The following is a 13,717-nucleotide window of genomic DNA, read 5'->3' as shown; positions in this document are numbered from 1 at the left end:
CTCGACTCTGAGTCTGATGGGACCTGAACTGCTTCCAAAGTTGAAAGTTCAAAATGACTGAAGAAAAAAAAATGGGACAGACAATCCAACCAAGAGCCTACCCACATTGTGAGACTAATCACCTGTGTTCAAATGGAACTTTAACAATTATTTCTCTCCTGTGTGACTGACTATCAAGCTTGATCCTAATGTCTGCGTCTAATCCTTTGACCATAAACTCTTGGGCTAAGCCACCGAATCCCACAGACATGAAGACGTGGTGAGAATCAAGCTTCTAATTTCAAAGATATCATTAACACGGGAGAAGCGGAGGTTGGTGGGGCAGGGACAGATGAAAGATTAATGAAAAACATGACTTCCAGACAGTGACTTCTGAAATACAGAGGATCTCAGCTGCCAGCCAAGGGCAGAAGAGCGAGGAGGGGGCGAATACTTTCCTAACCCTGGAAAACCGTGTTAATTAGCAATCGGTAAAGCATGCCCCCTCCATTCCTTTTCTAGCGTTTGCTGGGCTCTTAGGCTACAGCTGAGTATTCCTGAGATGGGGTGGGTTCTTCTGCTGGTGCCACTGAGGGAGCCACACTTCCTTTCACCTTTGGGCTGAATGGGATGAGCTGCCCCACGAAGGAACTTGGGACTGCTCGGTTTAGGACTACGAAGTAATTGATAAGATACTTAATGGCAGAAATGAGGCCGTAATGTTATCTTTCTATTTCTGTACTGGCTGGTTTTGTGTCAACTTGACAGTAGCTAGAGTCAGCAGGGAGGAAGCAACCTCAGTTGAGGGAATGCCTTCATGGGATCCAGCCGGAAGTCATTTTCTCTCAACAGGGGAGGGCAGTGGTCAGTAGGGGAAGGGAAGGAGAGGGAGCTAGAAGGACCCAGTCCACAGTTGGTGACGCTACCCTTAGTCCGCTGGCCCTGGGTGCTGTAAGAAAGCAGGCTGAGCAAGCCATGAGGAGCAAGTCAGTAAGCAGCATCCCTCCATGGCCTCTGCATCAGTTCCTGCCTCCAGATTTCTTTCCTGCTTTAGTTCCTGACTGGCTTCCTTTGACTCTGAGCAGTGAACCCTCTCTCCCCAGCTTGCTCTTTGGTCACGGTGACTAAGACCATTTCTAGTATTCGATTCAATCAGCACAGAACTTTCTCTGGGAACACAGCCACTCCTCCCGACAGCTGAACAGTAACACTCACCTGTAAAACGTGAATGATGGTTGTATGGAGAGAAGCACAAACGGCACGACCGTGTAACTGATGGTTATTTGTGTTGCTGCCCACGTTACGATGTCATAAAATAGCTTAAGCTGAGGGGGTTCGACGAAATAATGTCTAACGTTATTTCTTACCTGGAAAGAAAGACACAAAAAACATTGGCTACGCCTTTAGATAAACACTACAGAGGATACACGGGTGACAGCCACTGTTTCAAGCCTGTAGAGTAACTCTCACACTGGTGCCTGAGTTTAAACTGCCAGGGCCAGCCGCTCCCAGCAGTGTGTGTGTGTGTGTGTGTGTGTGGTTAGTAGAGAAGAGCGAGCAAATGGTGGGTTGTGCAGAGGGCCTGGAGGAGCGCTCTGTGGCTGTAAACTTATTTAAAGTGAAGCTTCCTAAGAGAGTTACCAAAGGACACAGAGTTCTTTAAGTAGTGCTGGGTAAACCAGAGACCATGCGTGCCTCTGCTGGGTCTCCAGTTTCTCCTCTCACTAGGTGAACGAGGCAGCTGTACTCTTGATGAGCCTCTGAGTGTGTGCAAGACCAGAAGGATCTATGTGCTCCATTCTCATCAGAAAAGCAGGCACAGAAACAGAGACCACACACACGGCTCGCTGATGAAACCTGGGAAGGTCTTCTCAAAAAGGTTTGTTGTTTGTTTGTTGGCTGTGGGGTTGGAGACTTGTGCCTTCTAGGCAAGCACACCCAGCCACGTTCCCAACTTCTCACTAAACAGTTCAAAACAGTCCAATGTTGCACTTTTGAAATGTATAAACCTAAGCAAACAAGATTTCCCACTTCTACCATATGCCTCATATTTTTCTTCTGTATGTCTCAGGTGTCACAACATCTCCTCAGGTGAAGCATGGCCTTGGTCACAAACAAAGCCAGATGGGATCCTCAGAACTGAGGTCGTGAATGGGTACGCTTCTCGGGGGTTCTAACCCAATCCTAGCCTTTCAGCCTCTTGCCTGGCTCTCTCTATCCATTCTGCCTATTCCCGAGCCTACCTCCTCCAGCATGGCTGCAGCATTTCACCAGGGTTTGAAACCTTAGCTGGCTGGGGATGTAGGCCAGTGCTACAGTGCTTTTCTGTATTGCGGGGCCCAAGGTACACTCTTCAGCACCCCAAGAAAACAAAACAGAAACCGCACCTCCCCTGACTCCCTGATGCTAGGGGCGGAAGAGGTCCAAGCTTCTGGGCTGGTGAGGAGATACCACAGCCTGCCTCCTTTCTTCCTTACGCCTACCCGGAACTCTCTGCTATTGACATACCCAGGAACTCTCTGCTATTGGCATACCCAGGAACTCTCTGCTATTGGCATACCCAGGAACTCTCTGCTATTGGCATACCCAGGAACTCTCTGCTACTCTGCTTTAATGGTAAGTGTCATTTCCAAAACACACCATGGCTTTTGAACTTTCCCAATGCCGTGCCCCATGCCTAAGACATCTTCTTTCCCCCACTATGCTCCAGTTAGTATTGACTACCAGAGTGTTCAGCCCCGTGCCACTCTTTCCCGCTACTCCCTCGGGTACAGCAAAATGAGCATCTGCTGGCTTCTGAGAGGAAGCCATTTTACCCACAAGGCACTAGAATGAGCTTGTTAAAACATACTTTTTGACACATTACTTCCCTCTAGTTAACTTTCAAATACTTACACTGATTTGTCCTCCTTTTCTTTCTCATAGTGTGAAGCTATCTCAATTGTTGCCCCAAACCATTCCAGGTTCTTCCCCAGCAAGTACTCTGCAGGGTGGTGACACATCCTCAGTGTCCCCCACTGGGAACAGCCTACCCCATCTTTCGGAGTGGTGAGAGGAACAGACTTACTCATTCTTTTTGGTTTGGTTGGGTTTTGTTTTTGTTTTTTGTTTGCTGTTTTTCGAGACAGGGTTCCACTGCTCAACAGCCTTGGCTGTTCTGGAACTCAGTCTGTAGACTGGGTTGGCTTCAGACTCACAGAGATCCACCTGCCTCTGCCTCCCAAGTGATGGGACTAAAGGCGTGTGTAGCCACCAACCGGCTCAGACCTACCCATTCTAGCCATCTTTGTTTTCTCCCTCCTTCGGAAAATGTCATAAGCCATATGACATGTTTTAAGCACTTCCCGCCTGCTAGGTGCACAGCTTCTGCTGGTACACAGGAAGCTGCAGGCTCGTGGTGACCACTTGTTTCCATGGACAGTCACACGTCTAACTTTTTTTCCTGGGCAGATGGCGCTGATCACAGCCAAAGAAACAAAGATCCACTCACTGAATTATAAAACAAAATGTGGTACTTACAGCCCGCGCTGCTAACGTCATTAACGTTCCTGTGAGGAACGTCAGATAGTATCCTGGGTAGACCCCATGCCAAATGGCGGAGAGAAAGAACGTCTGGGTTGTCGGACTGAAGGTTGCTCGTTCGTAACACACCCTAGACATCATGGAGAGGCAAGAGGAGTGAGCAGAGCTGAGTCCACAGAGCCCACAGGGTCCTTCTCTGACCTGACACAGTTAGGGGAGCCAGGAAAGCAAACAGCATTCCTCCTGGGCACTCGCTCAGTCACTTACGGGCAGAAACTTTGTTCTTACCTCCTTTTCACTGGTATATATATGTGTGCGTGTGTCTATGTGTGTATACACATATATATGTATACATACAAACACACACATATAACCACCTTGTGGGTAGTGAGAGTTGAACTCGGGTCCTCTGCATGAGCAGCAAAAGCTCTTAACTGCTGAGCCACCTCTGCAGCCTCCAGCTATAATTTTAAGGATACTGTGAGTTCTGACTATGGAGTGGGGACTGGGTCTTTTGGTCCTACACATGTGTGTCCCAGGCCCAACATATAAAGAGCTGTTGATTCCATTCCAGAAATCCAGGGTAAGTTATATAATTTTGTTTTGTTGGGTTTTCCAGACCAGGTTTCCTTGAACTAGCTCTACCGACCAGGCTGGCCTTGAACTCAAGAGATCCACCTGCCTCTGCCTCCCAAGTGCTGGGATTAAAGGTGTGTGCCACCACCAACAGGCCTGTGTTTGTTTCTAATACACAAGAGCAGTAGCTACAGAGAACACTGGCTACCGCAGACATCTGCAGAGCCTGGACCAGGATTAGGGGACGCCAATACAGGGATGTTTGTGACTCAGTCCTAAGCAGCTCTGATTTGATGGCATATCTTGGGTAAAACCAAGGCCACAATGGCATTCAACACACAGACAACGAAGAATGCCAAGTCAGCAAGCTCAACCCTAAGTCCCTGATGCCGGAGCATGCCCAAAGGTGACTCTTTAAGGAACATACCTTTTGAGCCAAAGAGCTGTCTGGATATTCCAATTGTCGAGAAACATCTTAAAACTTGTTGACATCTGAAAAACAAAGGGACCTTTTCCTTTGGCCATCAAAATAATGACGCTGTAAGTCTACATAATAATGCTTTAGTGTTCTACGAAATTAAAGCTAAAACTCATTTGGTAACGAAGGCACAGCATTGGTTCCTTCCTCGACACTGTTCTAATACAGTAACATCTTCCACGAAAGTTTCTGAATCTCTGTACATCGGAGGGCTACAGCTCCAGAGATCTATGTCACTTACCCTTTGTGCTCCCCTCCCTTCACAATTGTTAATGAAATCATAACGGGGAGGAATTGCTCCTAAGCCCCCACTACATTAACATCTGGGGGCGTTTAGCAGTGGTCACTATATCCTCCCTTGGGGAACCAATGCTTCTCTGTCTTCATTCCACTTAATCCCAAGAAGATGACGGCTCATGTCCCCAGGAGGACAACACCTGGTTCTCAAGGTATGGAAAAACCTTACTGTTTTACATCTAAGCATGAAAACGCGGAAAACTAATGGTCTCTATGGGGGGTGGGAAGTCCCTCAGCATGACGCTAAAGAATCAATAGATACCAAAACCTCCACCTTACCTCAGCAACCACCCATTTCCTTTCCCCTCCCCTGTTTGCATTTATTTATTTTTTATTTTATGTGCATTTTGCCTGCGCATCTGTGCACTGTGTGCATGTAGTGCTTCTGGATGGCAGAAGATGGCACCAGATCCCCTGGGATTAGAGTCAGAACTGGCTGTGAGCTGTCCTGTAAGTGCTGGGCGCTTCTGAGGTTGTGTTTGGTGAGGCTTCGGCGTCTCTAGCATCACCAGTACCTTTGCATGCTGCCGGTGGAAGCTTGCCTTTTCTCACCCTACTCTTCCTCTAGGGGCTCACCAGGTCATCTCCAACTCCCCTTTCCCTAGGACGGACTACAGATTCAGACACCTTATGCCTGCACCTTCCAAGTCAGAGCCAGCTTCTGAGCACTTCCTACAACTAACTGAGGACCCGTCAGTCACCAGTCTCATTCACTGCATCCTCCCTCCCCCCCCCGGAGGGGGAGTCCCCCCTTAGTAAATATGGGGTGAAAATCAGGGTAATATTTCATGATCCTCCTCCCTGTCGTTTGGCTTTGACATCCTTTCCATCTCCTTTACAGCGCTGAAGGGGAGGTGGGAGCATTCAGCTTAATGCGGAGCACTAGACAGGCACTTGCCCAGACGTGAATCTCTGTATAGAAATAAGCAATAATCCACAGTCTCATGCATGTGAAGGCTTGACTCTCAGCTGACGGTGCTGTTGGGGAGGTTCAGGAGGTGTGTCCTGTTAGAGGAAGCATGTCACGGGAGGTGGCCTGAAGCAGTCTGAAAGCTCACGCCACTTCTAGTTCACTCTCCGCACTGTGCTTGTGTTCAAGATGTGAGCGCTCTGCATCCTGCTCCATCATCATTGATGCTAACCTTCCGGAAGCCCAAATAAACTCTTTATTCCAGTCCAAAAAAAAGTCTGGGTGTTTCTGTGGTCAATACCACGAGTGCCACTCTCGAGACGGCGCACCATAACCGAGGAACGCAAACTGCGGCCTTTAAACAGTCACATCACTAGTGTCTTAAGTGTTTACTAACCTCTATTTGCTGAATTCTCAAGTTGGAAATTAAGTCCCAACGAGCCACTCCGTTCCTGTCGTACCCTCTGAACCCAAAGCCTGCAGCGTTGTTAATGGCGTCGGCTGTCACAAAGTAAAGAATTAAAATGTTACTGCGATGTATATATATATGGATATGCACACACATATGTTTGTTTTGTTTTTAAAGATGTATTTTATTTTTATTTGTCTGGGTGTTTTGCCTGTATGCATGTTGTATGTACCATGTACATGCCTGGTGTCCTTGGAGGCCAGAGAGGGTGTGAGATCCCCTGGAACTGGAGTTGCAGATTTTGTGAGCCACCACATTGGGGCTGGAAAGTGAACCCGGCTCCTCTACAAGAGCAACAAATGCTGTGATCTGCTGAGCCATCGCTCCGCCCCCATCTACTATTTTTCCAGGAGATAGGGACAGTTTCTTACTTTCAAACAGTAGAAATAGGCTTTTGATTTAGTAGTATTGGAGAGACTGAACTCTGGGTCTTGAACCTTCTCTAGGCAAGCCCTTTCCTGGTGAAATACAATCATAGTCCACAGCTTATTCTAGTTTTAAAATGCGTGTGTGTGTATGTGTGTGTGTGTGTGTGTTTCTCTCTTTGTGCATGCTACATGAACTCGGGTGTCTATGGAGGCCAGGGGAGGACACTGGATGCCCTGGCGCCAGAGTTAAAGGTGGTTATAAGCAAGCAAACTCAGGTCATCTGGAAGAGTAGCATGCGGTTTGCTGTTGCTGTTTTTGTTTTTATTTTTAAGACAAAGTCTCTCTATATTGTCCTGGCTGTCCTGAAACTCACTCTGTAGAGCAGGCTGGCCTTAAACTCACAGAGAGCCGCCTGCCTCTGCCTCCCAAGGGCTGGGATTAAAAGTGTGCACCACCACCGCCTGGCAGCAAACATTCTTAACAAGTGAACCCTCTCTCCAGCCCTGACTTACTCTCATTTTTAAGAGAGGTTAGAAACTATCACACACAATGACCCTATTAAGGACAGCTCGTTAGTTAACAAAACACCAGGCATAAACCAGGAGGAGATAGGTGGAATTAAAGTCTGGGGCACACACTAGAACATTGTGACGTGAGCTTAGCCATCTAGAAGGCACTGTTGGGAATCTGCTGCCCCAAGCTCAACACGTTCAATTTGGCCTTTATTATAAACAGAAACACACGGGGGCGGGGGGAGCTAACGTCTTTGTTTCTTTCCTTCTTGGCTCCCAGAACCCATTCTGTCTGCAGAACTTTCCAACCCTTTGGCTGTGACACTAACTCCATGAGCGTCTCTGCTTACAAATCTGCTCAAGATACAAGTTTCTGCCTCAAGTGGGTCCTTCCGAACCAACTGGAAGTGTTTCTAATTCATACCATCTGGGTCTTGACCAAACTAGCAGAAACCCATCAAAATGCAGCAAAACAACACACTTTGATAGACACGGACCCTACCCTTAAATTGTTTATTCTTAAATTGTTTACTCATTTGATTAAACAAAAAATTACAACTTGGGGAGGGGGGAGTAAGCAATCGAGCTTTACCCTTCTGTCAGGTTTAAGGGCAAATTACAGTGAGCCCATCGATATGGTAATGTGCAGGTTAGCAGGATTAGAGATCTGCTAATAACACAGAAGGAGCTCCACTCCTCCCACACAAGGCTGCCAAAGAATCCAAATGGGTACAGAAAACCCATATTCCTGCAGCTAGTGGATTAACTAAACCAATGGGTCAGACCTAATTTATATTTATTTGTTTTCTTGTTTAGTGTGTGTGTGTGTGTATAAGTGTGCAGAAGCTCACACACCATAGTGCATGTGTGGAGGTCAGAGAACAGTTTCCAGGAGTTGGATCTCTCCTTCCAACATATGGGTCCCTGGGACTGAACACAGGTGATTAGGCAGGTAACAAGTGCCTTTACCCAAAGAGCATTCCACCAACTACAACACCAACAATTAAAAAAAACCAAAAAAACAAAGTTACTTTGGGCGGGGTAGTTGTGGCACACGCCTTTAATCCCAGCACTTGGGAGGCACAGGCAGGTGGGTGGGCAGATCTCTGTGAGTTCAAGGTCAGCCTGGTCTACAAGAGCTAGGTCCAGGACAGGATCCAAAGCTACAGAGAAACCCTGTCTCGAAAAACAAAACAAAACAAAAACAAGAAAACAACAAAGTTGGTTTGGAATAAATAGCAGAGCTTCCCTCAGGTTAGAGGAGTATTTAAATGGGCAAATGTGGATCTTAAGGGACCTCACTTAGTATTAGTGTTTAAACTTGGCTAGAACAAAAGCAGTATTAAGGGATTATTAGTTTAAACCCACAGCAGACGAGACATAACAGTGCAAACTTCTCAGGAAGAACCTGGAGATGGAGGTTAACCCGGGAAGCACAGGGAGACCCTGTCTCAAAAGAAATTCTCACAAGGTGACATTATCTGTTATTACCATTGAATTAACAGGCTAAAGTCACTTTTCCTGAATCGTTTCTGCATGGAAGACTGAAAATATGGACTCTGGTACCAAACTACATTTCACTGTAATAAAATAAAGGCAGCAGCCAAACGCCAGGCACCAACTACTCAGCCTTCCTGGGATGTGCTCTTTGTAGTATCCACACCTTCACTGAATATCACATAGTAAACAGAGCGCAGTCTTAAGAATAAAGAGGCTTGTGACATAGCGAGTAGGGCCAATGACATACAAACCAGGCTCCAATCCACCTCAATCCACCCTCCTCCGTGGGGACAGGAGCTTTAGGAGTTCATTGCTACATTCCAGAAGATTCGTGCGGCGATGACATGGAGCTGCTGAACACCGCATGGATAAAGTTCATGACATCATCATCTGGAGCCTCCTGAGGCTTGTGCAACGGTACAGGGGAGGGCTCGAGGGAGGATTCTCTCCTCCACCAACCCCTCTTTTCCATTCAGTCCCCAGCACACTGCTTGGCCCAGGCCCTTCCAGGCCTCTTCAGTCTTAAAGGCACAGCACTCTGTTCTCTAATACTTGTTCCACCTGGCGGTTGTCACAGACCCGTTCGTGAACTGATGTGATTTTGCACACTTTACTGGTAAAGTTCTGGTCGATAAACCAAATCTAATGGTGTCATAATAATAAGTGTAATGAAACCATGCTAAAGTATAGGTACCCTGAAGACGGAGACTATGCCATGCATGTCAGTATTCAATCAAGCTTGCAGAATCTACCACACAACAGGCTAACGCTAATAATAGAGAAGTATCTGCTATGAGCTCAGCTGCCCATTGACTTTCATCTTATAGCAAAATGGGCCTTGCTCATGAACTTCGGGGGTTTGTTTCTTAGGCAAAAATGACCAACCGTTCTACTTGGTCCTTAACTATACATCCTCAAGAGGGCACTCTTGAGCTGGAAGCAGTGGGATGCTTGTGAGTTCAGCTACTAGAGCAAGGCTGAAGCAGGGGGATTGCTTGCACTCAGTAGTTTGAGGCCAGCAGGTACAATAAGGCATAGTCACAGAAAAAATCCAAACCAAACCAAACAAACAAACAAAGACCCAGGACACTGCCTGAGATCTACGAGATATACTTCAGCATGGAAGCAAGTCTACAGGCTACTTACCTAAGGTCCATGCAAAGTAGTACTTAGGTCTGGCAGCCAAAAGAGAAACATACAGGTAGGTGGCTTTGGCTGGCCACGATGCGGTGGCCTGGAAGTGCTCGTCGATGTTGTACTCCACGGGCAGCATGTTGGAGACGGTCAAGTGAAATAATAAAGAGAGTCCACAGACTAGGAGCTTCTCAGTAACTGCTGCCTGGAAGGGTAGGCAAGAGTCACAGCCTCATAGGACCCTGTTGGCACTTTTTACACACTGCCACAGACGGAAACTCTAGTGCTCATGATCAAAAATCAGGAGCCACCTTGCCCTGGACATTTCAGATCCTCACAGGAGTATCTCCAACCTCATTAACTTCAATCACCAAGACAGGGTCTCTCAAACAAATCCAGCACTCCCTGACACAACTAACCTTGCTAATCAGCTTGCTCTGGGGATCCCCTGTGTCTGCCTTCCAAGGATGGAATTACAGCCAGGTATTAACACCCTACCATTACATGGGTTCTGGGAATCCAGACTATGGTCCCCACCCTTGCGAAAGTGCTTTAAGCACTCCCCAGACCCATGAGCAAGATTTTGACTAGCATCATTAGGAAGAGAATGCAGCCAGGAAAGGAACCGCCAGTGTTTCCAGTGGTGGAGCAGGAGGACAGAAGTTCGTGAGGGGTCGCTACGTAAGACCCACCGTTTGACAGCATTTTCTTTCACTAAGGAATTTGTTTTCTTTCTTTAAAAAAAAGTTTAAATTTCTTTGTTTTGTGTATAAATGTTTCCTGCATGCTTGCATGTGCACTGTGTGTGCGCCTGGTGCTCACAGAGATCAGAAGGGAGTATCAGGTACTCTGAAACTGGAGTTATCATGCATTATTGTGAGCCACCATGTTGGTGCTGGGCATCAAACTCAGGTCTTCTGCAAGAGCAACAGGTGCTCTAAACGACCGAGCCATCTCTTCAGCCCCTTACGGAGATACTTACGTTTGTCCTTCAACCATGACTCTGCCTCTACTAGACATCACAACCAGGTAGAGGAGAAAAATTGTTTTTCCTGAAAGACAGCTATAAAGAAGTATCTGTGCTCTGTGGTTACTAGTTCTGTTGCTCCAGAGGACCAGAGTCCGGTTCCCAGAACCCCCTCAGACAGCTCACAACTGCCTGTAACTGCAGCTCCAGGGGATCCTATACCTTCTTCTGACCCCCACGGGTTCCCAGCTACACATGGTACACACTCAGATACATAATTTTTTTTTAAAAAAAGAAAGATGCAATTCAGTGGCAGAATTACTATTTGCCTTAATATATTAGCAATACAGGCCCTGGCAAGGCTCTGGATTCAATGCCTAAGAACATACCACATGCATATGCACGCACACATGCATGCATAGGCACTCTCTCACACACATACACACACAGGAAGAAAGGAGAAAAGAAAGAAATCAATCAACGCAGGAATGACAATGAATGGAAACTTTAGACTTTTTCAGAAAACCAAAGAGACAAGCAGAAGCTACGGAGCGCCAGAGCTCCAGATGACTCCCGCGCCCTTACGTTTGGAGACGGGTCTGCTCTTTCATGTTGCTGCTCTTCTTTTCCATTCTCACTGGACTGTGGCATGTGGGATGGCCTGCCTTCAATGAAAGTAATATAGTCTTTGTAAGAGCAGAGAGGGCCTGCCAGGATACCCATGAAGTTGCAGGTATAACTTACATACTCCAGGGGACTCGGCATGCGCCTGCAATGAGAAGACAACGCTTGTGAGGTGTGACAGGCACTTCCAGGGACGAGATACCGGAACTGCGGTCATGTGCTCACTACCGATACCATTTCCAAAAGAAAAGACACCTTAGTTCTCATGAAGCATCCGGGAGGCGGGACAGGATAGTTCTCAATAGTATTTTTGGATAGGTGTACCAACTTTGATTTAAAGTTTCAAATTGACACAGCCTACACTCACCTGGGAAGAGACTCTCCACAAAGAGTTTTGTAGATCCTGTTGGCCTATGAGAGGGGTCACGTTGATTGCTAGTTTAGGCAGGAAAACACAGCCCATCATGGGGAGCGCTGCTCCCTAGGAAGGGAGACCTGGATGACGCAGCCCCGCAGGAAGCTGGCTGAGAGCTAGCACCACGGCATCTGTTTCCCTCTGCCCTTTACTGTGGGATGACAGGACTAGCTGCTTTAAGCCCCTGCCACTGTGACTTCTCTGCTATGGTGGCCTGGACCCCGGTTGATTTTCCTTTTGTTGACATCAGGCAAGCTAGAGTTATCTGAGAAGAGGGAACCACAGGTGAGAACACCCTTCCATGAAACTGACCTGTTGACGATATAGGAGGCTATTTTCTTAACTAGCGATTGATCTGGGAGGACATAGTCCACTGTGAGCAGGGCTACCCCTGGGTGTCCGAGCAGGCTGAACAAGCCACGAAGAGCAAGTCAGTAAGCAGCACTCCTCCATGACCTTCGCATCAGCTCCTGCCTCCGGGTTCCTGCCCTCCCTTGTTCCTGTCTTGGCATCCTTCAGTGATGGAACATGACCTGACAGTTGTAAGCTAAAACGAACCCTTCCCTCCCCAATTGCTTTGGTCATGGTGTTTTATCACAGTAATAGAAATCACAGCTAAGATGGACTACAATCTGGAATTGTGGACCAAATAAACCCCCTCCCTTCCCTAAGTTGCTCTCTGTTAAGATATATCTTATAGAAATGAAAGAGAACAGTGAGGGCTTTCATACAGATCTTCAGACACAACTATAGACGGTTTTCACTTTGGTTTCTCATAACGAAAGAGCCTAAGATGACCATGATGGGGCAGAAGGAATCATCGCTCATTTCTTACTTGCCTGTTCATTCAACAAATGCTGTGCCCCCATTATATGGACAACAGGTTCCCGGGTCTCCAGACAGAGGAATCAGCAAAAGGAACCCTGCATGCAAGGAGCTTATACTCCAGTTGAAAAACAGACTAAAATAGACTTCATATATACACATAAGATATATGCGCATAGATATTATATATATGCAGAAATATAATTTTACAATGATATATGTAATCTTCAGAGAAGCTAAGTGACACAAAGAGAAAGGGGGTCTCTTTTCATTACGAAATCAGAGAAGCCTCTTTGGTGAAGCTTGGCTGGGCAGAAGCTAAACAGAAGTGAGAGCTGTGCGAACACAGGCAAGGAGGGACCCGGGAGCAGGCGTGATGCAGGCACAGTGGTAGCACAGCTGCCATGTCATGTGGACACAGACAGAAGGACAGACTGCTAAGTGAGGTAAGACGCGCGGGGCCTGCCTTGCAAGCCACAGGAGAATCTGTGGGCTCGTTCTGAACGTGATGGAGAACTACAGTCAGGTTTTAAAGGTCGCGTTTCAAACGCGCCACTCTGGCCTGGTGTGTGGACACAGAGTAGCCACAAAGAGCAGGCAAAGGACCACAGCAGACAACACCCCGGAGGCTTTGGGAGCAGTGTGTCCTGTGGTTTCCAGCAGTGCTCCTGTGGAGTCAGTTGATGGACCCGAGGGAAACAGGAGACAAGGATGTGTCAAAACAGTTTTAGTCCTTTGCCTCAAGGCCTGTCCAAAGGGCGCAGGGGGTGCTAGTTAGCGGGCTCTGGAGTTCATCTACTGGAGATGGAAAAGCACTACACCTGGGCACAGCAACCACCCAAGTGACAGGTTGGAGGACCTCTTTCCTCTCTGCACACCATGAGCGGTCTCCTTGGTTAAACAGCCTGTGGGCAAAGAGGGCAAGCAAGAGGGTATTCCCGGTATACCAGGAATTACTGCTATTTAGAAGGGATCTAAAGATCAGTGCAGGATCAGAGACAAGATTCTTCTCAGTCATGAAATTCACTGAAAAGGGTTTTGGCTCGATTGTCAAGGGAACAGTGTGAGGTGCCGGAGTAAGTCACTGTGCTACCTAAGTCCACGGTTTCACTTGCCACGTGAAAGATTTGCTGATTTTTC

General features: G+C 47.3%; 1 protein-coding gene across 5 annotated transcripts in view; it reads right to left on the bottom strand.

The window, feature by feature from the left end:
* Mboat2 (membrane bound O-acyltransferase domain containing 2) overlaps positions 1-13,717 on the bottom strand; it is a 128,448-nt gene that overhangs the window by 5,584 nt on the left and 109,147 nt on the right. For all 5 annotated transcript variants that reach the window (XM_041630222.1, XM_041630223.1, XM_041630225.1 and 2 more), the window contains 6 exons: positions 11,299-11,482; positions 9,759-9,951; positions 6,160-6,263; positions 4,505-4,569; positions 3,499-3,631; positions 1,195-1,346 (listed from right to left, as the gene is read on the bottom strand). In XM_041630222.1, coding sequence (XP_041486156.1) covers positions 1,195-1,346; positions 3,499-3,631; positions 4,505-4,569; positions 6,160-6,263; positions 9,759-9,951; positions 11,299-11,482 — 831 coding nt within the window. The remainder of the gene's footprint in view (positions 1-1,194; positions 1,347-3,498; positions 3,632-4,504; positions 4,570-6,159; positions 6,264-9,758; positions 9,952-11,298; positions 11,483-13,717) is intronic.

The sequence above is a fragment of the Microtus oregoni genome, unplaced genomic scaffold, assembly GCF_018167655.1.
Source record: "Microtus oregoni isolate MIOR12 unplaced genomic scaffold, Mior012 000034F_ref0000314, whole genome shotgun sequence".
NCBI lineage: Eukaryota > Metazoa > Chordata > Mammalia > Rodentia > Cricetidae > Microtus > Microtus oregoni.
The sequence above is the reverse complement of the archived record's forward strand: the minus strand, read 5'-3'. Positions and strand labels throughout refer to the sequence as shown.